Here is a 27,588-nt window from a genome sequence, read left to right on the forward strand (position 1 = left end):
CAGGGCCACCTTAAATTACATGTTGACACAACAAGAGCGCTTACTCTCCACCCATATCCGAGAAGAGGCTGTTAAAGAGGACTCTCACCTTCCCTTATACACTGTCAAAACCGAGAAAGACGCCGGTGTACCAAGAACACAAGGACTCTTTGAGATATAGCTGCAGCTGTTGGTCAGGACTCTCCGGCTACAGCGCGTAAAGTCCACGCGCGGGACACGCAGGAACCTGCTCAAGAGTTCACCAAGAAAACTGCTGAGGAAATACAATTTTTTTGGATTTATCCAAGCGTTTTTTTTTTTGTTTTTTTGTTTTTCATCACTCTCTGGTTCTACTTTACATGCCAAAGCTGGGGGAACAGAGTGAAAGACGACACACTTTTCCGCGAAGCTTTACAGTTTTCGCCACAATAATTGGTGAGTTGGCTTTTATCAAATCGAGCTAGCATGTTTGTGTGAAGCTGAGACGTGTTAGCAAAGACTCAAAGTTTGACATCTAGTTCATTGCGTTGTAGGGCTGAGACATTGACCGGAGACGAGACCATCACAGGTCGTGGTGTCAACGTCTTGTTTTCTGTCATACGATGTAAATTGTTGCGGTGTTATTAAATGAATTCGGTCTTTATCGACGACAGCAAAATGTCACTGTTGTCGTACGTTATTAGAAATTGAGAGTAAGTCGTTGTTCATTGATTAGAAGTGTAGTTACTATTAAGCCGTGCTCTAACAGTGATGTTACTTTATTAGGTGTGATAACAGAGACCGAAACAATAGGCTACAAGCCGTTTTATATTTACCAGATATAGGCATGTTATCGGCATGAAATTCAAAATACTTCAATAAAATTGCGAGTCACTTGAAAGTTTTGAGTGTGAACGCTTATTCCTTGGCCACTGGGGGGCGACTAAGTATCTTGTTTTGCCAGAGCAGGGGTTGTGCGTTGAAATCAACTCAGTTGTGTTCTCAGTTCTTTTCTCTATGTAAATGCAGTTGCTCTTGACATTTCTTCATGTGTCACCTCGGACTTGAAAATGCTACCTTACACTGCACCGGTGCTTGATGCGGCTCCTCGCGCGTGTGAACGCGAGCCGGCTTCTCTTTCGTTCTGGATATAGCCCGCTGCAAGTGATCTGGTATTCTGCTTCCTGGAGGGGATAGCCTACCGTGTCCAACCTGCAGTTTTGCATAGTGCCCACGATCACTTTAATGCTTTCTGCACGCTGCTGAGATCAGTGGGAAGGGGACAGCGTCAGCACTATTAATGTCATCACACCGCATCTGTTAACTTTAGATTTACAGGGTACTGTGATCCTCTCTTCAGTGCTGAGGATTTGAAATAGCTCCGTCCCTACTACTGCCGATAGTTATCATCTCGTTATTTTAGGGGGGGCAGTAAAATCTAACCAACACAGTGATACTTTCTAGTAGCTGTTGCTGCCAGCAGCACGCACTCTCTTATCAAGCCATTCGTTGACTGAGCTGTTTTGTTTCAATCTAAATTGAGTCCTCACATTGTGATGCTTCGGTATATCTGCACGTGCCAGACGGTTTAGCTGGCGTGCATATGTGTTATTTTAAGGACAAACGCTATTTTTGAGCCTGTTGCACAGTTCCCACACGCGAGGGGGCCTTCAAATATAGAGCATCTGTAGATATTTGTGCAGTCGGACACCTCCGAGTGGGAATACGTTAGTTATGGATTCAATTAAAGAAATAGCTGCGCTGTTGGTTTTCAGTCGGCTCAGCTCATAAGAGAGTACTTATTGGCAAGGTATTATTCGGTGAAGTAAGCGGTTCGTTTTTATGTTGTTGTTGTTTTTCTTTTTTAATGAGATTTTTCTTTAAATCCTCTTGTGTTCTGTGATGGTACGCAGTCATGAGTTTTAAAAGCGGCTGCCGCGTTACGGGCACCTATTTAGCTCCGTGCTATAATTTATTATGAATGGCCTAAACTCTTCTGCTCTCCACGTGGGTGTGGATCCCGTATGCCCATTGGTCGACACCGGCAGCGTCCTAAAAGAGCTCTCCCGTGATTGGTCGCGTCGTCTCCTGGGGGCTGGGGGCGTATTTCGTCGATGGTGGAAGTGGGATACTTTGTGACAACGCTCGTTGTCGATATTTCAGTGGGGCTGCTGTAGGTATGAGAGCGCAGCGGAGAGCCTCTCACTACTAGCCGAACAAGGCTGTGCAGCTCCGGACCGTGAGCCCTGTCCTCAAAAAGCTAGTGAAACATTGAAAAGGAATTCATAATCTTATCATATATTCTTTTTTTTTTTGCGTTTTTTTTTTTTTGTTAAACAAGAGAGGCCAGTTTTTTGCTGACAGCACAACTGCGTTTCTGTCAGGCATTTGCTCTACTATGTAGCATTTCGGAAGACTTGCTTGAACGCTGGATAGCATAACAAAGAAGCAACAACAAGAAAAAAAGACCAAACAAAGAGAAGAGCGAGCCCTTTTGTAGCCTATAGCTGTTTTTTCCTTTCCTTCTTGGGGTTGGGGGATGCGCTCATTATATCGACCGGAGAGAAGACGGACTTGGCTGAATTCTGACTCTCGGAGTGCGACGATAGCAGAGAGAGAGGCAGCTTTCTGAATGCTGCCTTTGACTTGCGTGCAGAACAAGGGACTGTAGTCGAAGCTACGGATCCGCTTCACCATCCGCCTCATCAGCTTCATTCCCGATTCTACTCGTCTTGTCTCCCCCTCCTCTCTGACCACAGGTTATCGGATGGACCAGCATCCAAGCGCCCGGAGCTGCACCAGTCGCGGGGCATCGTCCTGCGAGGCCGTCCCGGCTGAGCCCTCCATGAATCTGTACATCCACTCCACCACCGGCACACGCTTCGAGCTCTCCCTGCCCCTGGAGGAGACCGTGGAGGGATTGAAGAGAAGGCTGTCACAAAGGCTCAAAGTACCAAAAGAGAGGCTCGCTCTGCTACACAAAGAAACGTGAGTAAACTTGAAAATATGTTTTACCGACATCTGTTTACAAAAAAAAAAAGTGTTTTATAGGCTAAGGAAACACGGAAGCTTTAATGTAGGCGTTTGTCTTTAAGAACCAACCGGCGTTTGAGACTCTGTAGCCTGCTATATTCAAGCTGTTACACCATTTGCGCTCTGAAAGAAAAAAAAATGTGCACAGACCGACTTCTTATGCCTGGTTGGACATAGATATATTCAAGAAAACTGCACACACAGAGGATCCTCATGGTTGCCTCGATTTAGACCCTTCTTGAAAAACACAGACGCCTGACTGAATGGCTCTGCTGTGTGAATCAGCCACATTATGCGCTGATCAGGAGGATCACGCAGACCTGGGTGCACACAGCATATTTATTCTACTGCACAGATAGAGCCTAGGTGTTATTCAACTCTGAGGTGTTGCTGTATAGCTGAGAGTAAAATGCAAGTGTGTCCCTAATGGTTTTACTGCATAGCAACTGATTCATGATCATTCAGAAAAGCCTGACTGTAAATCAGCTCGTTAAGTCAGGGCTGCATGGGCGAGGGAATGGTTAACAGTTTTATTATTTAAATCGAAGCAAAACCTGAAGGTCTTAAATGAATCAGGCGCAAGTTAAATGAGCTAACAATAGTGTAGGTGGTATTATGCACAAAAGAAATGGGGGGGGCTTTATTACATGCAAACAGTCAGCATTGTTTTTTGGTCCCCTTCCCCTCCCACCCATTGTAATCGCCCTATAAATCACATCATCCCTTAAAACCTTGAATACCCCTTTTTAATCCTCTCCTGCGCCTCAAACTGTAAACCTACTTCAAGCCAAGGCTGAGGGCTTTTGTTCAACTGCATGAGGTGAGATTTAGGTCATGCCTGTAAAGCAGTCGATGCTAAACACCTTTGGCTAACCTAAAGGAAATAAAGAACCAGACACGAATGTTAGAGTTTCTAGTGTATTGCAATCTGCAAGTGGGACAGCTCGGTTTCTCCTGTTCTGTGCCAAAGCCTAAACGACAAAGTCCAGGAAATGTATTTTGTATCACATGGTTACATTGTCCCTGGAACTGCAAATACAGCTGATGTAATGTTTGGTGAAACCCAATTTAAAAATATCCATAGCCGCGACTTGTCATTCTGTTTGTCTTCAAAGCTGTTTAGAGTTTCTGCTCCTCATTTGTACAGCCAGAGTATAATGCTTACCTCCACTTAGGCAAGCGGCTGCGATGCCAAATATCCAATGTGAGCACTTGTCAAGCTCCACTGTACTTGAAATTGAAATATGACAGTCCAATCAATACTCCTCTTTCATAAAGCTTTTCACCCACGGCTCTTTTCCAAACTAGTTTAGAAGTCTTGCCTGCCTCCCCTCCTCGCTGAATGGTGTTTGTGTCTCTGAAGAGAGAATGTTGTCAGCACAGTCTAATTATCTCCCTCTGTCTAACCCTGCAGGCGACTAAGTTCAGGCAAACTCCAGGATCTTGGCATCTCTGATGGGAGCAAGTTAACACTTGTACCAACAGTTGAAGCAGGATTAATGGTAAGTCTCACCAAACTGTTGTTTTCTCCAATTACAGTTCTCAAATACAGTTTAGATAAACTGTATAAAGTTAAAGCTGCTGCATTATTTTACATGGTTCTGGCCTCTAAAGCGAGTGTAAATTTAATTATTTTTAATTATTATTATTTTTTTTCTGTTGTGCAGTCGCAAGCATCAAGACCAGAACAGTCCGTAATGCAAGCCTTGGAGAGTCTAACAGAAACTCAGGTAAGAAGTTTGTTTGTCTGGAAACAATATGGACGGCGAAAGGTTAATTTCTTCAGATGTAACCTGTGCTTCAGACCTTTTGTGCACAGTGGGTACGGAAGGTTGTGGCTCGAGTTAAGTAACAGCAATGACCAGATATGCACAAGACATAAGATGAGATGGGCAGCCTGCACGAGCACAAGCCTCTTTGCTTGTCTAATCCCAGCCTCTTAAACAAGCCAAGCTAGACGGCCAGTGTGAGCTGTTAGGATATAATAAGCAGCAACACCCTCCTGTATCCTAGTAACATCTGTGATATGTGAGTGTGTGCATGTATCGCAGTGTAGGGAACAAGGGTGAACTCAACACAAAAAAGGTTTATTTTAGCTGCAGAGGGGGGCAGCTTTTACTTCCACCTTTCTGTTTATACCTTTATCTTTAATCTGCTCCACTCCCTCTGCATTTCACACATGCAAGTTTCCAGGAAGTGTGCTGTGGCCTCATGGAGATCGAGTATACTGCAGTCATAAACAGACTGCTGGATCATCAGATGACAGCCTTCTCACTCAGTATTAGCATAGGGTTCCTGGAAGCCTCGCATGCATTCAACGCCCCAGTGAGGTCTACACCCGGTGCTTACAGCGAAACAGCTCTGGAGGCTTGCTTAATGTACAGTATGCATTTGAGTCAGTGCGGCATGACTCACCAAAATGATCGATAGTGACAGTGAAGTGAGAAAAAAGGCTCCGTGCTGACCACAGAGAGAAACTGGTAACGAGAGGCGATAAGGCATAATGCACATAGACAACAGTGTGACGTATGAGCTACTCTGCAGCTGACTGACTGACTCAGATCAACTTCCTTTTGTAACATTGGTTAACACTGAGAGGCGCGTAACTGCGTCAGCGTTACGCTGTGACTGATGTCAAAACGGCACAAGATGGTGAAACCGAGCGCCGATGCAAGACGTTAAGTGTGTCAGCCCCGCAGAGGTTGCGTTGTGGTGGGTTTGTCCGGTGAGCCGGTTGCCGCTGTGCATTTCGTTGAAACTTCATCGGAGGATGTGGGCCGTTCTGAGGTACCAAAAGTGTGGCTCTGTGGGGCTCCTCTGCCTGCTGTTAATTTTCTGGTGGAAATCCTGGCCTCGTCGTGTGTGCGAACTCAGCATGCGCCTCGTAGCACTGACAACAGATGACTGCGTGTGTGTAGGTGTGCGGACATGCGCGTCTGTGGCTGTATGTGTGTGTGTGCATGTCACAGCGTTTGTGGGCTGGAAGCGAGCCTTGCCCGTCATCTGGTACGCCTTTGCTGGGCAGCCAAGAGTGACTGTCATTTTCACCAGAGGCAGATGATAATTCAACTGCTGACCCAGAAGAGCTGATTTCTCACCTTTCTTTCTTTCTTTCTTTCTTTCTTTCTTTCTTTCTTTCTTTCTTTCTTTCTTTCTTTCTTTCTTTCTTTCTTTCTTTCTTTCTTTCTTTCTTTCTTTCTTTCTTTCTTTCTTTCTTTCTTTCTTTCTGGCCACATCCCCCTGCTATCTTAGATATTTGTTATGAGTCATATGCTTGCATGTTTTTTTTTTTTTTTTTTCAAAAAATGCTCATCATATGTTACCACATACGTTACTTTTTGTAACTTACTCATGAATTTTAATAGTTAATCATCATCCACATTGGTGCAGGGAGAGAATAAAGGTGCACAGTACAAATGACATCAGGAGAAAAGGTTCAAATAAAGGCATAAGGCTGCTTTAGTGTGTTTATATCCAGACAAATTGATTCCACTTTATAATTCATGAAGCAAAATGGAATGATATAGATTGTGGCGAGATTACGGATCTGAGTAAGATTAGGAAATAAGAACACAAAAGCTTTCCCCCATTTCCTCTCTCCCCTCAAACTCTGGGGCTATCAAAAATCAATCAATGCACTTAGCTTTTAAAAGTGTCTGACGCAGTAACTGATATGCCCGCAACCCCAAAAATAGCCTCGGGGAAATTTTGGGGTGGTTCTTGGTAGGGTTGGCTGTAGACGAAGTAGTCATAGACCCCCTCAACCCTTATTAAGCACTCACTCCTCCAAATATCTTTGGTAATGTGAGGTCTCATTTCAAGACCGGGTGTTTTTCCTGGAAGTGCATGTTCGTGGAATACTTAGCTGAGTGGATCATCTCATGTGTTCTCCTTTATGGGGATTGTGTAGAGCAGCACGCAGTCCCCAGCTGACTGCAGGCTGGCCAGCGAAGCAGACAGACCACGTCAGCTTCCAGGGCTGTCTTGTGTCATAACTTAGAGGGGAAAATGTTTTATGGAAACTGAGTCCCGCAATTACTAAAATGGGATTTTTTTTTGTTTCTCCCCCCTTTTGCCCAGTGTCCCTCTTTTCCTCCTTCACCCCCCTCTTGTATCTGCTTAACAGCTCTCCCAGGACACTGTAATTTAAATGTGCTGTGGTTTGCAAGTTCGGCAATAGCTGCCTCCGCCGGACCACAATGGCTGGCTTCTTTTGCTGCCTTTAATTCCTCATCTGGCATCTCGCTTGAGTTTTTGCATGACATCCAAGCTGTATTAAGCCACTGCCTCCTGACACCCCATCAAACTGCAGTTGCCTGCTCCACTTTCTTCTCATTCTGTCTACTAAATAGAGGTTGTGTCTGCAGCTTAAATTTGCACACACACGCACCAGAATTGGAAGGATTTCTGATCTTGGGGAGAGAATGAGAAAATGTCAGTACCTAGTAGTAAAATAAAAGTATTTGGTATGACAAATAGTGAAAGGAAAATGAGGGCAAGAAGTGCTTCTAGTATTTCTGTGCACATGTAGGCACTGACATCAGCCCTTCACCGATTGATCTTGAGAAGGATTGTATGTTCCTTTCAGCACATGGGGACTATTTGCTCATTGATGCACGTTGATGCTAGAATAAAAGCCAACCAGGCAGGCAGTGAGGCAGGCATCACCCTTACCATCCCCCCCTCCCACTGCCCTTCCCCCATACAGCCATCTCTTTGTTCCTGTCTTAAAGCATGAGCACCAAACCTGCCCAGTTGACAAACCCTCAAACACACAACAGTGGTTGAGGGTCACACTTCAGGTTTGATTCACCCCCACAATCCCCTGTTATCTTCCACTGCATCCATCGGCTTCAGTCATAGCTAGCTGCGTGCAGCGAGTGGTGCATCCTGGTTTCAAAATCAATGCGCTTGCCCAGCTGGAGTGAAGCTCAGCAGGCCGCAGATTGACAGATTTAGCCTTGAACTGTATCACAGATAGCTTTGGGAGGAGGCTGTGTGTTGCCATTCCATACATCCCAGTGGAATACGCTGTTACATATCTGCCCCACTTTTCTCACTCTCACCGACAAGCACCCCCTGTCCTTACACGTTCCCCTCCCCTTTATCCAGAGTTCCTCTTACTGGAGTAACAACAGGCCCAGATGCGACTCAGTTTTGTAGATGGATGCAAACTGACAGGATCTAACAATCTGTCAGAAGTCACCTCAGAGTTGCCCTTATCTTATTTCATGTGCTCTGCATCCATCTGACTTTGCACAAGTCATTCAGTAACACGTCCAGTCGTGTTTGTGTTTGTTAAACCCAGTCAGATGATAGTTTGTTGGAAGACGACATTTGCTTTGGAAACTCGCAAATGATGAAGTATGAACAGATTTAGGTGTTATTTTGCACACATGTTGGTGAAACGGCTCAGTGCAGATGATCAATATGTTTCTCTCTCCAGTCCTGCAGTCTGTGCATCACCTAATCTAGATGTTAGTTAATCAGTAGGATTGGCACCACTGGAAATCATTGGAGAGTAATTGTATTGAGGATTTTGGGAGTGCTAGGAATTGAAAACTGACAGAGTTAGTCAGATGGTCCATGTGAGAGCACAAAGCTGTTAGAAATAAAGACATTTTATATGCATGCAGCTTAAGAGATGGAGTCTTTGCTCTTTAGAATGGTAATTTGCCTTTTTTGTTACCTCAATGAAAGCTACAGAAATTAATTTGTTACTGAATGTCTAAATCAAATTGTGTACGGAAGAAAAGACAATGCTGATCTAAAGGCCTATTCACTCCCCGTTCATGTAAATCCAAGCCTTGAAAATTGCATTAATAAGCTGATCATGCCGTATTTTTGCACCTGTGTAATCCCCTTTGTGATGCTTAAACACACAGTTGGAGAGGGATGCTGGAATGGGCTTAGGGAATCAAGGTGTGTTGTGGGGCAATCAAGAGAGAGATGGCTTTTGCAGCGGATTTCATTGTCCTATTGTGTATATGCATCTGGCCGCATGGGTTTATGTGGGCGTGTGCGTGAGCCAACATCCATTTTTAATGTCTATATCTTTGTGTGTTCCCTCGCCGTGTGGCCAGGGGAGTCTTATTTCTTCATATCTGAGTCGTGACCGTCATTGTTTTCCATTCCCTGGCGACACGGTGCTTTTGTGATTCAAGTAGCAGGCATCGTGACTAGTGGGGCTACCATGTGGGAGGGTGGAGGCCAGGAGTATCATGTCTGATGGCCACCACCATGTCTGATGAAGTTGGTTATGAATATGATGCTGTTGGGGGAAAAAACCAAAACAGTGGCAGGGGTCAAAAGGCCCAAGTTGTTAGGGAAACGTAGTGAAGAAATACAGCATTCTTTACTTCACTGCCTCTCTGACTGTTACGTTTCTTCTACCTCTATACATTCTCTGTCACCTAGACCTTTATGCTTCGTCTCAAATAGATGAGATACTTGTTCTTCAGTTGTTTGCAGCATACCTTGCTGGGTGCAGAAATTGCTCTGAAGCTTTTCTCCGCCAACACAAGATCCTGATTAAATTGTACTAATCAGCTGGTGTAAAAGACATCCAGTGAAGGGAGGGTTATGTAGCAGCAGGGGAAGGATTTCTCTGCTGTTGCTTGCTTGAATTTGAGGTACTGTACTATGAATTTCCACGATGCTTCTGGTCAGTTGTTGGCACGGTTGGAGCGAGAGGAGGGGCAGGAACCCGATCATCCTGAGCTTCGCCACTCTGATCTCTCTTTTCACTCAGCTGATCAAATTCTGCAATTGGCCAGCTGGTCCTGTCTTGCTGCTTTCAACCCCCTCTGTTTCTTATCAGGCTGTATCACAGACTAAAGGGACCTGTGAGGAGTCCCTCTGGCTGCTTTAAGGATTTGGGGCATGTTGCAAGTCATTGATTTTTATTTTTTTTCCCTTCTCTCTTTTGAGAGCCTGTTATTGCATCTTTAGCTTGTGTGTGCCTGCACAGAAACTATCAATAGTGTCCTGGTGCGATCAAACATCTAGGTCAATAGGCAGGTTAATAAGCAGCTTTTTGAAGCATACCTTTCACCTAGCCGTTCCAAAGGTGAGCAGCTGCACTGAAACCAGAATATGGCTGGAAGAGACGACTCCCTTCTATCATGGCTTCCCTCTCTCCACCCCCCTGTCCCGCCTTCCAATCCTCTATCCTCTTTTCTCCAGCACAAAGCTGCTCAGTTGTTCATGAATGTCAGCTCAGTGCTGCCAGCACGCTCTACCCCCCACCCCCCTTCCCTCTTTCCCTCTCAAAACTCCCCACAGTCTCTCAGCCTCTCTCTTCCTCCCTTACTCCTTATCTCTCCCGTACTTCGCTTAGTGTGCATAGGAAGAACGACTGCAAATGAGTTCCTTGAACCACAGGGACCCCAATAAATAAAACTGTCAGCCAGAGATGTGGAAGGGAGGGAAAAAAAGAAGGAGGAAGGAGCCAGAGGCACACTCTCGCTGAATATTTCATCACCCACCAACACCACCACTACTCTGACACCCTACCCCCATTGCCCGCATCCCCCATCCCCCTTCACCATCCTTGTTCACTCCGTCTCTCATGCCATCCTCCCCCTTCTTCTCCACCACTCCTCCCCCCCAGCTGCCCCTTATCATATTCTACCCCATTATTGCATAGCAACCAAAGCCACTAGCTAAACAAAATACCACCTCCTTGACACCACCAACAAAAAAAAAAAAAGAAGTGGCTGATGGTGCTGGCTGTGGGGGTCATTTTTAAAGAAGTGATTGTGTTGTCTACTGAGCGCTTTTTCAGTACCAGGCCCACTGTTTCATTCAGAATAAACGTGTCCATGCAGTTCCTAGTGAATTTAATCAGCTTTGTGTGCTGTCATGAAGAAGCACACACCTGGTACTTCAGGCGTGAACTCCCCATCTCTTTGCATACCGCTGCTGCTGCATTAGAAAGAGAACAATGACGGGCTGGGTTCTCTCTGTCTCTCTTAACACAACAAAAGTGGGGCCCTCCACTCTCTATTTCGTGTGGCTCTCATAACAATCGAATAACCGCCAAACACTGAGAGGGCTGCTGAGAGCAAGGTAGAAAAAGATAGGAAGGAGGGCTGGAGAGTTAGAAGCGGCCTTTTGTTTGCATGTGATGTTCCAGAAAGCCCTATCTGGTGTTTGTCCTGACGTCAGTGGTAGTCGGCTACACTGGGTGTCTTGGCTTTGCTCCTGAGAGCAGACAGGCATGTTTGGACTGGAGCTGAGCTGCTAGCTGAGACCTCTGGGAATCATTCGCTAGCCAGCTTTTCAGCACACAGAACCCCCCCCTCCACACACACACACACATACACATATATACACATACTCTCCAACGCATTTCCTCCCCTTGTTTCTCACATAGGCTCTGTCCGTCTGGAAGAAGCACATTGTTACACGATCACTAGCCAGTCTAGCCTCTGGCAGGCAGGCCATTCTGTATCATCCTCCGCCTCCTCCCTTCCCTCAGGAAACGGGCACTATTTCAGGTGTTCCACTCCACAGCTCCCAGCTACACAAGCTGTTCGCCCTCCTTAATGTGTTTTTCTTATTTTATTTTTTTTTATTCTGGGTGTTCAAGCTTGTCTGGGAAATGGTACGCTTTGAGGACAACTCCACACCTGAAAGTTTTAATTTGGCCCTTTTTGTTTCTGGTCTGGGGGACGTGAAAGAGGACCACAAAGATATGAGAGGGAACGATCAGTTACTTCTCTGCTAAGGAGATATCTATGTTTATGTGGGTTTGTGGCCTTTTAATTTCATGCCTAAAGTCAACATTGTGGTGGGTGGTGTGTGTATGAACGGGAGACCCCATATGAGTCACATGCGGTAGTTACACACATTTTTAGCTCCTATGTATGTGAGACTTAACACGGCTCATGTGAGCAACTTCTAAATTGACTTCTGAGTCACTGACTCAGAGTCTGAGACCTGGAGTGACAAAAATCGAATGGAGGAGGGAAGACATGAAAAAAAAAAAAAGCAGAAAAAAGGTGTGAGCATGAAAGCTCGCTCCTTTCTCAGGCTAATTTGAAGCCTGCCATGTGGTGTTGGGAGCTCAGTAGGAGTACATGGATTTCATCTTGGTGGTTTTGAATAATCCACACTAGTCATTATAAGGGTAATCAAGCCTCCTCTTTGTTTCTCCTGCTGTCACTCGCTGTCATCCCTTTTCTCTCACTTTCTCTTGCATGTGCTTGCACACATACAGAGAAGAGCAAAAAAAAAAAACACAGACTGTTCAGATTTGGCATTAAATGGCATCTTCTTTTCGGGGAAGTGACTGCTGTGCTCTTTTTGGGATTTAACAAAACATCGTCCCCCCTGGTCCAGTCACACATTGGCCAGATGTAGAAGTTCACAAAAGCCAATAGCAGTCCCGCTCTCTTGCTGTATTACTGAAAATGACTAATTAAGCACATATTTCTGCTTTGCAGCAGCTTTTGTTTCTCCACAAATGAATTCAAACTCATACTGGGGATGTAAAATCTGATCCCAAAATCTGACTTGAGACAGGCCGACTCCTCATGTGTAATGGAGCCTGTCTCAGCAGGACTTAGACTCAGTCTTAGTCCTGCTATATATGTGGGATATGATTGGAGGTCTGGGAGCATAGACAGATACTCACTCCATAGCCCCCCCCCCTACCCAAACTCACTTATCTAAACACTGGGTTGATGGTCTCCCTCGGGGTCTCTGCCTTTGTATGCATATCCGCTTGTGTGTTGTGGGTGAGCAAACCGTCGACTCATTGTCTCGACAGCTGTCAGTCAGTGACAGTCACCCCCCCCCACACACAGACACTCTTGGATTCTGCCTCCCCCTAGGTCTCACGCTCACGCAGACACACACACACCGTATCTCTATCAAGACACCTTTTGTATGTGGAGTTTCCTCAAACCATCGCACATAGCGCCATGCCTTATTCTCTCCTCCTCACTTCACACCCCGCCTTGAGCCTGCTGAGTTTATTGCCTTATCGTGGCGGGTGTGGACGCTATCACCAAGCCGTTAGCGGCTGAGTTTACATTCTGACAAATCTGAGTTTCTGTTTATCCTGCTATCTCTAGTATGCTGATTTTAGTGTTTGATTTACATTTTGAACTGCAGCTCACCCCCACCCCCCCCCCCCCCCTTCTTCTCCTTCTCCTTTCGTCCTCTTTTCCACTCCATGTCAATACCAATGTGCAAAGGGCACCCTGGCAACAGAGAGGCAGTGATCGATAGAGAAATAAATAAGCAGAAGAAAAGGAGGAGAAGTGATGGCAGGCTGAAACTGGCGATATTCAGGGTGAACTATAGGCCATCATCTTAGAAGCACACTCTAAAAGCTGCACAGCCTGGAGGGAGTGGGGCCTCTGCTCCCTTCTGCTGTCTTTGTATCTAGGTCTTTTTGACTTGTTTTTTTTGCTTCGTCATTATTCCTAACTCTCTTCTTACCCTGCCGTCTTTTGTGCTCTCCGCTGCCTTCATGTAAATTTAAGGTGATCCTTCTCTCTTCCTGTTTCCCCCTCCCTCCATCTCTTGGGACTAAAAGCACACAGGCAGTAGGGGCTGTTGAGATCTTTTTGGATAGAGATGTCACTTTGAATTTGCCACTGCTGGTTGTTTCTGTTTGCTTCTATTTGGGGAGAGCTTGAGACGTCATTACTGCTGAGCCTTCAGGACCCAAAGAAGTTTTCTGACCCCCAAATGACTCTCACTTAGGAAAAACACGCGCGCACATACAGACTTCAGCAGTGGCAACACACAGCAGCAGAGCTTTGGGCACGCAGGAGAACAAAAGAACGTTTGTTATTTAGTGTGAATCCTCCAGCCAAGTCGTGACAGCTCTGCTGTCCTGTGTGTGTTTGTGTGTGTCCATCCGGGCCACGGGTGGGTCAGCAAAAGCCTCCACACTTGGCCCTTGTTAGCCGTTGCCAGAGCTCCAAAAATGGGCAGCCCTTCCAGATCCGCTGCAGATACACAGACAATTGACTGTTGTGTGTTTGAAATGCAGGCGGGGTGTATTTCCTGAACGTGGGACTGATTTTTCAGGCTATGGGCCAGACAGAAGGGTGGCTTTTGTCTCTGAGCTGAATGACACTGCTGACTAAGAGCGGGCCGTGGTGCAGTTGAAAGCAAGCAATAGTGGGCTCTATTTTTGTGTGTGCGTTTCCCAATAGGACTCTTATCCAGGAGTAAATAGACCACTGTTACAGAATAGTGAATGATTGCATGATGGCCTAATGTGGTGTGTCTGTGTTTCTCTGAGAGGGGGAATTCAAAGCAGTGTTGTCTGTTTCAACTCCTATCCATAGTACAAACTGTTCATTTGCCAAAAGGAAGTCTGTATGCATGGGTAGCCTTTGCCCTTTTAAGAATGAATCTATAATTTTGTGACAGAGTTGCATAAACCAATGCACAATGAAAACTATATATAGAGCGCCAATCAAGTTAGATTTTGCCATCAGTCAGTGCTGCACTCATGACTTGTTGTATTAAAGCACATTCACTGGGGTACTCACACGTTTTCTCTTTTTGTGTCTGCAGGTCAGTGACTTCCTGTCTGGCCGCTCTCCCCTCACCCTGGCGCTGCGTGTAGGTGATCACATGATGTTCGTCCAGCTCCAGTTGGCGGCGCAGAACTCTGGTGGTCCCCAGCTCCAACACAGGCACCTCATTAGCCGGGGCAGCACAGAGGCTGCTGCGGGACAGCCCACAGGGCCGCCCCGTGCTCCCCACACTCACCCGCTCTCCCACCACCCTCACCCCCACCCCCACCATCCACACAATCACCCCAGCCCCCACTTGTCCCAGCCTCACCACGTCCCTTCCTCCCCCTCTTCCCCAGGCTCCCCTTCCTTCCCGCTGCCCTCCACACACCACCAGCCTCTCCCTCCCTTGTACCACCAGTCGCCCTCCTCTGCCCACTGTAGCCCCCCTACCCCTCCACCCCACTCCCCCCGCCCTTCCCATATCCCTGGGGGTCATTTCCGTTCCCCAGCTCATCATCATCATCATCACCACCACCACCACCACCACTACCACCAGCCCTCCTCGGGCCAACCCAGCCATGAGATTGGCCAGGTCAGCCCTGTAGCCCCGGTTGTCTGCCCTGAGGTAAGAGTTTCTGAGGGCTCAAACACTCCTCAAATCACAAATATTATCACGTTGTTTTCTCATAATATGGTGCTATGAATAAAAAGCAAATGATGATGGGAAGGATGTTTTATGACTATTTAACCTGTGTGCTCACAACAACATCTTTCTACTTTATATCGATCAGTTTACTGAAGGGTGAATCTGTGGTTAAGTCAGTTCTGTGGAAGGTTTGCACATTTGTGTGTGTGTGTGTTTCCAAACCCCTGTGAATTTAGTTCTCACTAGTGTGCAGATTGCCTCCTAAATGCATACAAAGAGACAGGCCAATGCACTTTCACACTTCGATATGTGAAGTACAGGCTGGTGGGGGGATGTAAGAGAAGAAAAAAGGGGCAAGAGAGAAAACAATGTCAGAATGAAAGAAAGAAAGTTTTTTTTTTTTTCTTCTCCCAGTCATTTTCCGGATCATAAAACTTTATGATCATATATTTAACTCTGGATAACTTTAGAATTAGCAACCCACTTGGTTGCATCCCTCATCCAAATGTGCTGTTGTTTAAACTTTATCTCCCTTCCTGAGCTCCACGATGTGGAAAGTAGAAAAAGAACCAAATGTCAGTGAGACAGGGTTTATAAATAAAAGAGAGAGGCCACTAAATAGTGAGAAAAAAGAAGTGACTATTCCTCATCGGACAACCACATGCATGACATGCACATATTTAAACCCAGAGATCCTTGCCTGGGTTTTGATTTCACTATCAAATGGCAGTTGAGAGATCTTAGTTAAGCTAAGGTAAAGTCATAGGAGGGCCTAAATTTGTCTGTTCACAGTTTGATGTAGCTTGATACTCTGAGTCTGTTGGTGCATTGCGAGGCAATTGCATTTCCTCAGATCACTTGCAACAGGAACATTTTTCCTCTTGTGTAAATGTGAATGTGTTGTCCTCAATAAGCGTTTCTTTGCTGACTTTGTGCCTTAAATTGTGCCTCCAGGCTAACTGCAGCACCAACAGCCCCAGCAGTGGCTCCAGTCCCTCGCCACGTTCCCGTAAACCTGGTGCCATCATTGAGAGCTTCGTCAACCACGCTCCCGGAGTCTTCTCAGGGACTTTTTCAGGTGAGGGGAAACTGAGCTTCCATTAAGATCTATTGCTGCTCTGAGTAATAACCGCAGAGGCAGTGAGATCCTGCTGACAGCCAGTTTTATTAAAATCTGGGTGCTTCACAAATTACCTAGAACATTAAACACAGACTTCTCTGTCTGGTCTCAGTGTTTGTAGTAGCATGCTTGTGTGTAGCCCTAAATGCTTTTGATCCTCTCTCTTTCTTTTTTTCCAATAATCAACACCAAATATATTTATTTTGTAAAACTTTTTTGATCTTTCTCGCCCCCCGTCTCAGGCACTTTGCACCCTAACTGCCAGGACAGCAATGGGCGTCCACGACGGGATATCGGTACCATCCTGCAGATCCTCAACGACCTCCTGAGCGCCACACGCCACTACCAGGGCATGCCCCCCTCCCTTACCCAGCTCCGCTACCAGACCCAGTGCAGCTCCCCTGCCTCCCCATCCCCTTCACCACCTCCTTCGCCCCCAGTTGCTGGCATGACAGGCCTCTCTGCCAAAGCTACCTCTGTGCCTGCAGGCAGCCCTAGCAGCCCTCCTCCGACTCTGCATCCCCTGGTGCAGTGCCAGAGCCAGATCCGCATGTGCAAACCCCCTGGTGAGTCAATCTATTCCACTCATCCGTTTCTCAAGCAAGCATGTCATGAACACAAACAGAAACAACCCCCATGAACATAAAATCATTGTGGATCCCTTGAAGCTCTTATGCCTTTATGAAGCAGATGTTTCTGCAGTTGCCACAGCTTTGGAGGAGTGAGAGTGTGTGTGTGTGTTAAATGACAGTAGAAGCCATCCTTTTACTGAGCTCTGCTCTGCTTTGCAATCCACTGAGAAATTCATTGTCATATTTGTCTTTTTGTTCTCGTGTAGCATCATGGGTAGCTCAGTTCTGATGGGATTATTTTACATCACTGTCTTCAGTGCTTATTTTCATCTTAAAAAATACTGACAAAGCAAGAACAGTAAAGTCAGATTAAAGGACAAAAACAGTCATGCTCATATGTCTCTTGGGTTTTGAAGCAGATCTGAAGAGGAAAATAATGGAGGAGGGGGATCTTCTCAGTAATGCAATCCAAGTTTCTCCAGGCCTGTTCAGTCAGGCTTCACTTGTCACTCAGCAGAGTTGGCTTTGTTTTCGTGCGTCAGGGAGATCGGTTTACCCCTTCAAGCCTGGGCTGGGCTATGTTTAGATTAGATTAGGCTTTGGGTGATTTAACCTGCATCCTAAAGAGGAGCTGCAGCTGGGACATGTAAGGGCTGAACACACCTCGACATACCCGTGCTGGACGGCTGGGCCAAAGTAGGTGTCGGCAGTCAGATCAAACCATTCTGGGACTGGGCTTGGATGTTTTAAATCCTTCTTTCCTTGAAGCAACACGGGATGTTTGGTGTCAGACAGATGTCCAGAGCCGATAACATTGACTCAGTGCTGTATGGTTAGACTGGCTGTGCGGAGAACAACTGCATTGTCCTGGTTGGCTCCTTACTTTCTACTGAGAAAATCGAACTAGTCTTTGTTGAAAGGATGGTAAATTTCCGCAAGATTCACTACCAGTTGTGGGTCTTTTTGGCAGGCGCATACACTTCCTGTTGCAAACGCTACGAAGCCTTTGAGTTGCAGCAACTGAGCACTGACTCACTGGGAATGTCCAGTATTCAACTGCATCACCCGGAGTGCCTTCCCAAATGTTCAATGAACAGTTGGAACAACACAGGCCTATTTTTCTAACTTGGGGAAGACCATTCCTTCACTGACCCCACCTACATACTCACCCCGCCCTTCCTCTTCACTTCTGCTCTTGCCGTCTCTTCATCTGCTGTCAATGACCCACACCACTGCCCCCCCTCCCCCCCTTTGCTGTCCAAAACCAGCCTTGTCTGTAAAAGCCATTTCTGTCTTCCTCTTAATCACCCCTTTCTCTTTCCATGTCTGTGATGTGCATCAATACATTGTCTGTGTTCATTTGGCCTTTAAATAGATTTATTCCAAAATGCAGCTCTGAAAGGAATTTGCTTTGTGGAGAAGAGGGCAGTGAGAGGAGGATGAGGATGCGGAGGAAGGGGGTTGTTAAAACTACAACACTAAGCCTCCATTCATCATATGGGTGTTTATATCCTGTCCATCAGCCCACCAACTGTTAACTGCTTAACTGAGGGCAAAGAGTGAAAGAAAAGCTTGTCTAACGACAGTTTCCCCTTTAACTGCCTTTATCCAACTTCCTAATCACAATGTGCACTTCTAAAAAAGCTATGTGAATGGTTAACCTGACAAAGTGAGCACAGTAATGCTCAGTGAAACAATGAACGTACTGATGTGGACATTTTCCATGTGCCTATTTGTATCCTGTCCCACACAGCGTCTAAGGAAGCTGATGACTAAGCGCTGTCGGGCAGTCTTATCAGCCGACACCTGATGGAGGGCTTACTGGACTTAACACTGCAGCTTAACTGCTTCATAGAAACCTGCCATCATTTGGCTACAGGAAAAAGAAAAAAGAAAAAAAGCTGCGCTTCTCATCTGCCTCAATGTGTGTGTGCACAGTCTCAACTCAAGTTCAGGCGGCCTCTTGAAAATGTCATAGCTTGACGGTCTCCTGAGAGACTTTACCCTTTCCACTGCAAGTTCATGTGCGCCATGGAGAAGACGAGCGTAAATAAAAGGCTGGAACATACACACATGCTCACACACTTAGCCACAAATGCGCAGTGAGAAGCCTGTACTGCTGGCTACTGCTTTGGGACAAATGGGGACACGCTGATTGTTAGCTAAATTCCTTTACTGAGTTGGTTGAAGCTTCACACCACCCCCCTCCAGCTCCGAAGCCCCCCGCCCAGGCTAACATTGTGTGGAAGCCGGGGACAGGGGGCTGTATACAGGACACCATGCTGAACCATTGTGGGGCCGAGGAGGGGATTATATGGCTGCCTTTTAGCCCCACTCTCACCACAGCTGCTTTAGTTGAACACAGGCACATAGGGAGGAGCAAAACGAGGGCAAAATAGCTCTGAAAGCTTCTCCAGAACCCCCTCTCTCTTGTGTCCTTTCCACAACCCTTCACCACCTCCTGACTCCTTTTGATTTGTCAGGTCATGTTGGATTTTTGCAGGCTAAGACTGGACACGCCATGGGAGGAGGGAGGGTGACTGAGAGTGAGGGAGACACAGAGAAAGATCCTTTGCCCTCAACCCCTACAGAGTCCTGTACTTAAATGTTGACCTGCTTGGCCGTGGCATGGCACGCAGTCCACTAGTAGATTTAACTCCTCTCTTGTCACACATTGATATTTGCTGGGATACACGTGCACCACTAACTCCAAATTCCACAGCGACGCTGAGCAGCCACAGAGGTATCTAGGAAAGCCAGCCAAGCACATCAGGTGCCCTTTTATTGTTGACAAGGAGAGCAAGAGGAGGAGAGAGAATGCAAATGAAGTTTAAAAGTCATTGAAGAGCTTGTGTCCCTGCAGGGTCATCAGTGCCCTTTCACTGGCTGTCAGGGTGCTCATATTAGCTCTGATTTCATTGGTTGTTTGTCTGATTTGTCGCTTTCATTCTTGTTTTTGTAGTGCGTTTATTTCAGACGGATGTTTCTCTCTGATTGGTCAGAAACATAGTTTGATAGTTTGCATTTGTTAAGCCAGTGTAAGAAATAAGCAGCGAATTATATTATTTAACAATTTTCCAAACAATTGTAGCATAAAAACAAATGAACTTCCAGTAGTTTCACACATTCGTTTTTGACCTGTAAAGGAAACAGAGGCTTCAACTTTCCAGTCGGAAACCAAGGCTAACTTTGCTGCAATGTGATTCTTTTTCCTCCCTTCTCTCTTTCTTTCTGCCTCTGTCCCCTCCCCCCCTCCCCTCGCTTCTTCCCCCTGGTTCCATGGATGCTGAGCTAACACAATGTTCTCTCTGCAAGATCACAAGACTTATCAAGACAAACAAACAAACAACAGCAATAAGACAACTGCAAATGAAAGCCAATCTTTATACAATCAATAGAAGGAGAAGCTCCTTTAATCTCCCCCTGCGCACCGCAGCCCTCCTCCCTTTTTCTCTCCCTCCATCCTCTGGCTTGCCTCTTCCACCCACCCACTCCTCCCACCCAGCCACCCCCTCCCATGTGCTCCCTATCTCAGTCCTTGCTGTGTTGCTGGGCTGGGCTCAAAGGCGAGGAAAACTGACTGACGCATCGATTATTCATAGATCAACCCCTTCTCTCTCTGCCTGTTTTTCTCTGCAATGTCTAGTATATTTACAAGGCCTGGTTCAAAGTCTTTGGAGAGGAGAGCATGGGCACGGAGTGAGTGGCAGGAAGGGGAGTGGTTAAAAAGATAGAGGAGGAAGAAGAGACTGGCAATTCCTTCCTCTCTGTGTCCTTGACCTGTCTTCTGTTCCCCCCTGTGCGTTTCTAAGAAAAGAACAGTTGTTGCATTCTCATTTGTCTTTTCTGTTTCACACAAGAATCTGTTCGTACGGTTTCCCTCATTCATTCCATAGGTCTCTTAGTCACCTTTCTCTGGGTCCTCTAAGGTTATTGTGCTAACGTCAAACCCCAGTCTCTCCAGTCAGGCTCTGGGCCAGCTATTGTGTCTCTGTGTGCAAGTGCTGTGTGTATAGTCTGTCCTTCTTAGCCAGCCCTAATAATAGTCCTACTGTCATAAACATAGTCTGGAGATCCCTGTGGCCAGCTGTGTCCGGCCCAGCCACCCAGGGCTCCGGTAGTGACGCTGATAAATGGCTACACACATACACACACGCGTTTGGTGTAGCTCCAAGCACATTCCCAGAGCTCTTGCCAAGCCAAAGGCCAAGACCTCCTGCAGCACCACCAAACTGCCCTTTGCTGTGTGTGTGTGTGTGTGTGTGTGTTTGTTCTTGGAGATTTCTGAGTTGAGAGTAGATATAGCACTCTGGAAACAATGATCACGACTGTGGTTACGGCCCTGGTGAAATAAAGAGAAACACTTCAAAGGAAAAAAAGTACTAGACAAACAGATTTCGTCTGTAGGCATGAGCACGGGATGAATGTACATTGTGTACGGCCATATTTTGACACAGCAAAGGGACGTTTTTTTTTAAATTTTTCTTTTGACTTGTCAGAGCAGGGAATAGGGGGATAAAGGGAGGACCGGAGGGGAACAAAGCCTTACGACAGCTTATATGAATGTCACATGGAGCTGAGGCAGGCGAACAATGGCTCTAATGTTGGAGACACCCCCCCCCCTCCGTTCTCTGGAGAAGACACATTGCCCTCACACAAAGTGCACATGGCATCTGGATGCACATGTACATTTGTGTTGGGGCAGAACATATTGGCAGGATGTGGAAAAACCCCAGTCTGTCTGAGTGGCTGACTGTTATGTGAAGATGTGAGCTTTTCTGTTAACCCTGTGCCACGATTCACATCCTTTTCGTTTTCAGAAAGCAGCATCGGAAGCTGCGCGACAGCAGTTTACTTTAGTATGCCCTGCCAGACAGTGGTGAATATTTATGGCTGGAGAAAAGGTTGTACTCTGTGCGATCCGATAAGTAAATGAGGGAAAGAGGTAAATTAAGCACACACGGAGTCCTAAATTCATTCCGATACCGGGGGGGCACAATCGATTCTGCAAACTGACACCTACGGCTGATCCTTTACCCTCCACCCTTTTCGTCCATCCTTTTCTCCATCCCCCTTGCCCCTGGGGGGGAGGAATTCCTTAACCCACACCGCCACCCCCCTCCCCTCGTCCCGTCTTTCCCCTTCTTCGCACAGGCTTACCTCGCTGTCTCTGGGGAGACATGGGGCAAGAGCTGGAAGAGGGAGGGGTGGAGAGGAGGCCTCACTGTGTGTGAGGGTGGGCGGTGGGTTAGTGGGGAATAGTTTTGGGGGGGTACGGGGGGCTGGTTGGGTGTTCAATGAGCTGAGAGTAGGAAGCTAAAGCCATAATAAAGGGAAAAAAAACATTTTTTTTGCCCGTCTCTCCCCCTCTTTCTCTTTCTCTCTGCTTACAATTTCCATTCGCTTGCATTTTCTATTGAAAGCCAATAGCGTTGTCCTGGGCCTGAGATGGATGGCTGCACTAGAGCTAAGGTTTAATCAATAGGTCTTTTTAATTTGCCATCGATCCACGTTAAAAGCTACTGCGGCTGTTGATGCTGTCGCTGTACGTGTGTGCGCACGTGCGTCTTTGAGCAGGTGCTTGCGCGCGCGGCCGCGTGTTTATACGTGCACAAGAGTACACTTTGGGTATGTGTTCTTGTGTGAATACATGATGTACTTGAATGCGGATTGGAGTGTCTTTGTGTGTGTTCTGGTGTGCAGCCGAGGCAGAGATGGCCGCTCTGCTTTGGTTTATTGACATTCTAGCCCATTATTTAATTATTTCACTCCCAGACAGATACTAATGGAGCTAGCTAATAGATTGCGGTTGCTTTCCTTCCTTCCAAGCCCTCGAATATACGTATAAATGGAATTAGACTTTACTTGGCCAGTGTTGGAGAGCATTCACAGAGCAATGCAAGTCCTCTCCCTTGAGAATGAACTCTCCTATAGGCACATCAACAGCTAGAAATGCACTTAGGAGCACAGCCAGTCACTGGGACATGCCATGCGTTATTACGTTTGCAAATATCACAGGCAGGATAAAATTGAACTGAGGAGGCTAATGAAGCTCAGTGGGGGAGGTTAACCAGATTCAGGTGTTGCATTGTGTGTGTGCAGTGAGGGTATGGTGAGTGTGTGAATGCCAAGAGAATGACCCCAGTGTGGCCGGGCCTCATCATTAATAGTTTGGGGCCTTGTTTATGGCTTTCCATATGTACACACACACACACACAAACACACGTCAGCCTCCTTCTCACACTAGAAAATGTAACTGTTGGTAAATGAAAAGAGAGAGATGTCTGACTGACCCTTTTTCCGCTGTCTTATCCTGTGTCCAGGTGACCGTTTGCGTCAGACCGAGAACCGTGCAACTCGCTGTAAGGTGGAACGTCTGCAGCTGTTGATGCAGCAGAAGCGTCTGCGCAGGAAGGCCAGGCGGGACCAACGCGCTCCCTACCAGTGGCTGCCCAACCGCAAGGCCGGCCGGAGCAACAGCAACAGCAGCATGTCCAGCGAGGGCTCCCTGGACCTGGACTTTGACGACTCGGTGTGGAAACCCGACGTAAAGGCCGACTTGAAGACCGAGTTCGTCATGGCCTGAATCGTTCTGCGACCCCACCCCTCCACGTCAAGATTCAGAGACGTGCAAAGCGTTGCTTGGGATTTACTTAGAGATATATTTGGAGGGAGTGGATTGGCAGGAGGCGAAGCACGAGTGCGAAGAGGACATCAGTGTGGCTGTTATCTGTCACATGGAAGAAAGGAAAAAAAGAAAAAAGGCTCCCTGCAGACTTTGATCCCATTCTGTCCTTCACAGTTGACATTGTGAAAAGCAGCAACAATAGCAAAATAACTTTGGGGTGATGCTTGGGATCTGGACAGGCAACGACTGGACTTCAAAGTGTAAAAGAATTGTTTTTTGTTTTTTGGGGAGGGGGGGTGGTAACGGATCATACCTTCGCTTGAGCATAGCAGAATTTAGTGGGTGGTGGTGGTAGTTTTTTTTTTTTTTTTTTAAGTGCACTCTGGGCAGAGATGAAGAGATCCACACTGGACTTATTAAGAGGACGGGAGCACCAGGGACTATGGAATATTCCAAGGGGCATTCTTTATTGATCTCAAAACTCGCCGACCACAGTCGAGTTTTTACCTGTTACAGGGTGGTTAAACTTTTTCTTTCTCCACTTTTAAACATATTGTTATATTTTATAAACAAAAAGGTTATGTAGCATTGTTCACAAAGCATTCAGGTTTTCACAGAACAGTTCAAAGTAGTTGTTTATTTGCACGTGTTCTTGATTCATAACAGCTGGTCAAAATGTGCAAGAAGAAGGAGGGTGGGGCCTGAAAAAGGATTTACAAAAGAAAAGAATATGGAAGTATTGATATCAACCTCAGTGGCGTTGGGTATTGATAGGAATGATTAATGAAATAAACAAAATGAATTAATATTAACAGAAAGTGCTTTAGAGGATTTAAATTTTTTTTTTTTTAGAATATATATGGAAAAAGAAAAAAAATCTATTTTTGTTTCTCTTCCTATCTGCTGTTTTGTAAAAACAGCAGCCCTCTGTGGCTTCAGTCAAGTTGTTGACTACCAACAAATATGTGCATCCATTCAATCATCCGTTAGCTCATTTGTGAAATTATTTGGTCCGGCCGCGACAAACGACACTGAACGGCGATCGTCGTCCAGCCCAGCCGATGGCTCGCAGACATGAGGGGACTCGTTTGAAGGGGTTCGGAGTTTGTGTACATAAATGTGAGACTTGAACGTGAAACCGATTCAGAGCATCCCGTGCTTTTTGTCCCGTTGTCTTTACCCATATGACCCCGTAGTTTTCAAAGTCACAAGGATCAGCTACACGAATGCGCAGGTCGATACCAGAGGAGAGTAAAACAGCCGATTGTTAGTCCCAGATTGAGGCCCCTTTTGATTGGGTACCTTTTTCACAAGTACTCACGACGATGGTGTTTTTTCTTTTGTTTTGTTTTTGTACGGCAAAGAGGGAGGAGCAGTGGGGCCTTTTTCCAGCGTCATTATCTAGTGCCTCCACCAGTACATCCATTGACATATCAGGTTCGGCCTTTCACAGTTTTGCTGCTACATGCGGGAGCTTAAAACTAAAAAACATAAAGCGGGAGGGGGAGGGGGTGACATTGCATGCTGAAATGTGGAATTCCACTCATCTTTTTTTTTTTTCTCGATCGATGGAAGAAGAAAAAAACAAACTGAACTGGTGCTTTGGGAATGAAGGTTAACAACGTGCATGAATTTGTGAAGAAAAAAAAATAAATCAAACGATGCTGCTTTTGTTGGTTAGGTTTTGTAACTTACTTTCGATGTTAAAGCAACAGTGTCCTGCTAAAGTATTACCACGCAAAAACCAAAACAGATGAAGTGAAGTGTGGACTCGTGTTGTTGCTCAGCACTGAACATTCCTGTTGTGTGACAATGAAGACGACGAGCAAAGAGCAAAAGACTCTCTTTCTCTCTCTCTATCTCGACTCCCGGAATGCTGGTTTTAACCCCAGTGGCTCACCAGGACCCAGACAGCCGACAAACTTCTTAGCTAACCCTTCTCCTCCCAGCCTGTGCGCCGACAGAAGCTCTTGTGGACACATCCTCGCAGGGAACCAACACACCTGTGGATTTACAGAACTGTCCGTCAGCCCCACACGAGAGAAGCGTCTGGTCCGTCTCTGTTTTTCTTTTCCTTTTTAAAATCTGTCTGTCTGACTGACCACCGGACCGCCATTGCACTCCCAGAGATTGCAGTGAGAGATTACCTTTTTGGGTGAACCTCATCTTTTTTTTTTCTTTTTTTTTTTTTTAAGTGGCCTTACCTTTCACTAAAAGAAAAAAATGAGACACTTGGGGACAATGGGAGTGGGATTCTTGTTATTTTTTTCTTTGGTTTTTACATTTTTCTGTGCGTGTCGATGTCGGACTTTGTCATCAAGGCGCCGTTTCTTTGTCACTGAGGACACTGGGCATCTGTCGTTTAGTGCTTTTAGCTGGTGGAGTCTCTATTATGTCAAAGGCTTCTGTGCCTTAAAAATGTTGCCCTTGCAGTGTCGGTGTCGGATTTTAAGCTTGTTTCCGTTGGTTTGATACACACGACTGTAGTATTCACAGCCATGAGACTCGTAGATCTTAGGGGCAAAGCTTGTTTGAGCGAATCGAATACTGTTCAAAAGTAGGTGTTGTTCCTCAAATGATGTCTTTGTCCCAATTCTTCAATGTGTTGCCATGCTTGTTGGTCTGTTTTTTGAACCTCACGCTCCCCCCTCCCCTGACTCGGATTTACCCACCAACTAGCTGCAAGAGCTACAAAACTTAGAACTAAGGAAGTTTACATGTCAGTACTTAGATGGAAAGAAACAGTCCTGTAACGAATAAGAAACGTCCTCTGAGGACTTCAGACTACAAGCACTTCCAGTTTCCTTGGATACGACAACATTAAAGGACAATTAAACTCCTGCCCCCTCCCAAATTTAATTTAATTTTTTTGTTTTGTTTTTCTTTGTATATGTATGAACTATAACTCTGTGTGTGCCTCACTTCTGTGTGAAACTCAAGAAGAAGAAGAAGAAGAAGAAGCAAAACAAAAAAAAGATGACAAAAGCATTACAGAGGGGATATTAAAAAAAAAAAAACAGTATGTCGGTGGAATTCTGATCACATCATTTAAGTTGCCTGTTCTTTCTTGTAGCCAACTATTGAAAATAACAGGATTCAAGAATACAATTTACAATGTTCTAGCTCTAGACCGGTGTAGCACATGTGTGACTGTATTAATTTATGAAACCAAAATGGTAACTGTGAATTATGTATTTCTTTGTGCATTTAAAAAAAAAAGAGAGAGAGAGGGCGGAAAGAGGCGAGGGAGAGAGGATTGTGGGACACGGCGGCAGCCGCTTGCTCGTGCCCGGAAACCAACTTTTTCTGTTTCGTTTTGGTATTTTTTTTTCTTTTCTTTTGTTTTGTTTGTTTGTTTTTTTTGTTCGTTTTTTGGTGGAATATAAATGGAAACCAAAATGTGTTTCTGGAAAATTTTAAAAAAGGAGAGGAAAAAAAAACAAAAAAAAAGGGAAAAAAAGAAAACTGAAAAAATATATGAATATATTTTTTTTCTTAAGCAATACATTTCAGTGTGACTTGTGATAGAACATTTTCTTTTTTTAGGTAATAAATAAATACAAAAAACAAAGTGAGTACATCTGTTTGTCCACGTGTGTTCCTTACCGCCTCATACCAGTGGGATGAGGAAGTTTTCCTTTTTACATTCGGTGTTGGTGGAAAGATTCTGGGACCGAGGCGTTGGTGTTTGTGTGGATGAGGAGGGTTGAAAGGGTGCGAGGCTGCTCAGCGAGGGAGCCAACAGAAAAACACATCTCATCTCAAGATGAGACGGAATCCTAAAGTGCTGGGACGGGGAGAACGAGTCGTGCCTCGTGTCTCATCACACGTGCTAACACCAAAAGACGTTTTGAACCAGCACTCGTAGCTCCCTGCCCCCCTGGTCTCGGAGCATAAAGAGACAAGGCAGGAACATGAAAGAACAAAAAATAACTAAATATGGCATAGCAGGGCTCATGCACTGTGGAGTTTTTGGTCTCTTTTTGAGTTGCTGTAGCGTTCTTATGGGTGACAAGAATGGGTTATTAAAACCAACTCCCAACAAGGCAAAAGAGATCTATCATTATGTTTATCTTTGCGATTTAACATACAAATCGCTGTTAATTCCACTTTACAAAGTTGTGCTGTTTCCAACTTTATTC

At 45.8% G+C, this 27,588-nt stretch overlaps 1 protein-coding gene across 1 annotated transcript; it reads left to right on the forward strand.

The window, feature by feature from the left end:
* The first annotated feature begins 98 nt into the window (after positions 1 to 98).
* On the forward strand, positions 99 to 26,677 carry midn (midnolin). Its single transcript, XM_072389778.1, has 8 exons — positions 99 to 414; positions 2,718 to 2,946; positions 4,406 to 4,493; positions 4,659 to 4,721; positions 14,536 to 15,105; positions 16,081 to 16,204; positions 16,489 to 16,812; positions 23,142 to 26,677. The coding sequence occupies exons 1-8, from the start codon at positions 339 to 341 to the stop codon at positions 23,402 to 23,404; spliced, it is 1,737 nt and encodes a 578-aa protein (XP_072245879.1). The 5' UTR covers positions 99 to 338; the 3' UTR covers positions 23,405 to 26,677.
* Positions 26,678 to 27,588: the final 911 nt, after the last annotated feature.

The sequence above is a fragment of the Leuresthes tenuis genome, unplaced genomic scaffold (genome assembly GCF_036924035.1).
Source record: "Leuresthes tenuis unplaced genomic scaffold, fLeuTen1.0.hap1 SCAF_7, whole genome shotgun sequence".
Lineage (NCBI taxonomy): Eukaryota > Metazoa > Chordata > Actinopteri > Atheriniformes > Atherinopsidae > Leuresthes > Leuresthes tenuis.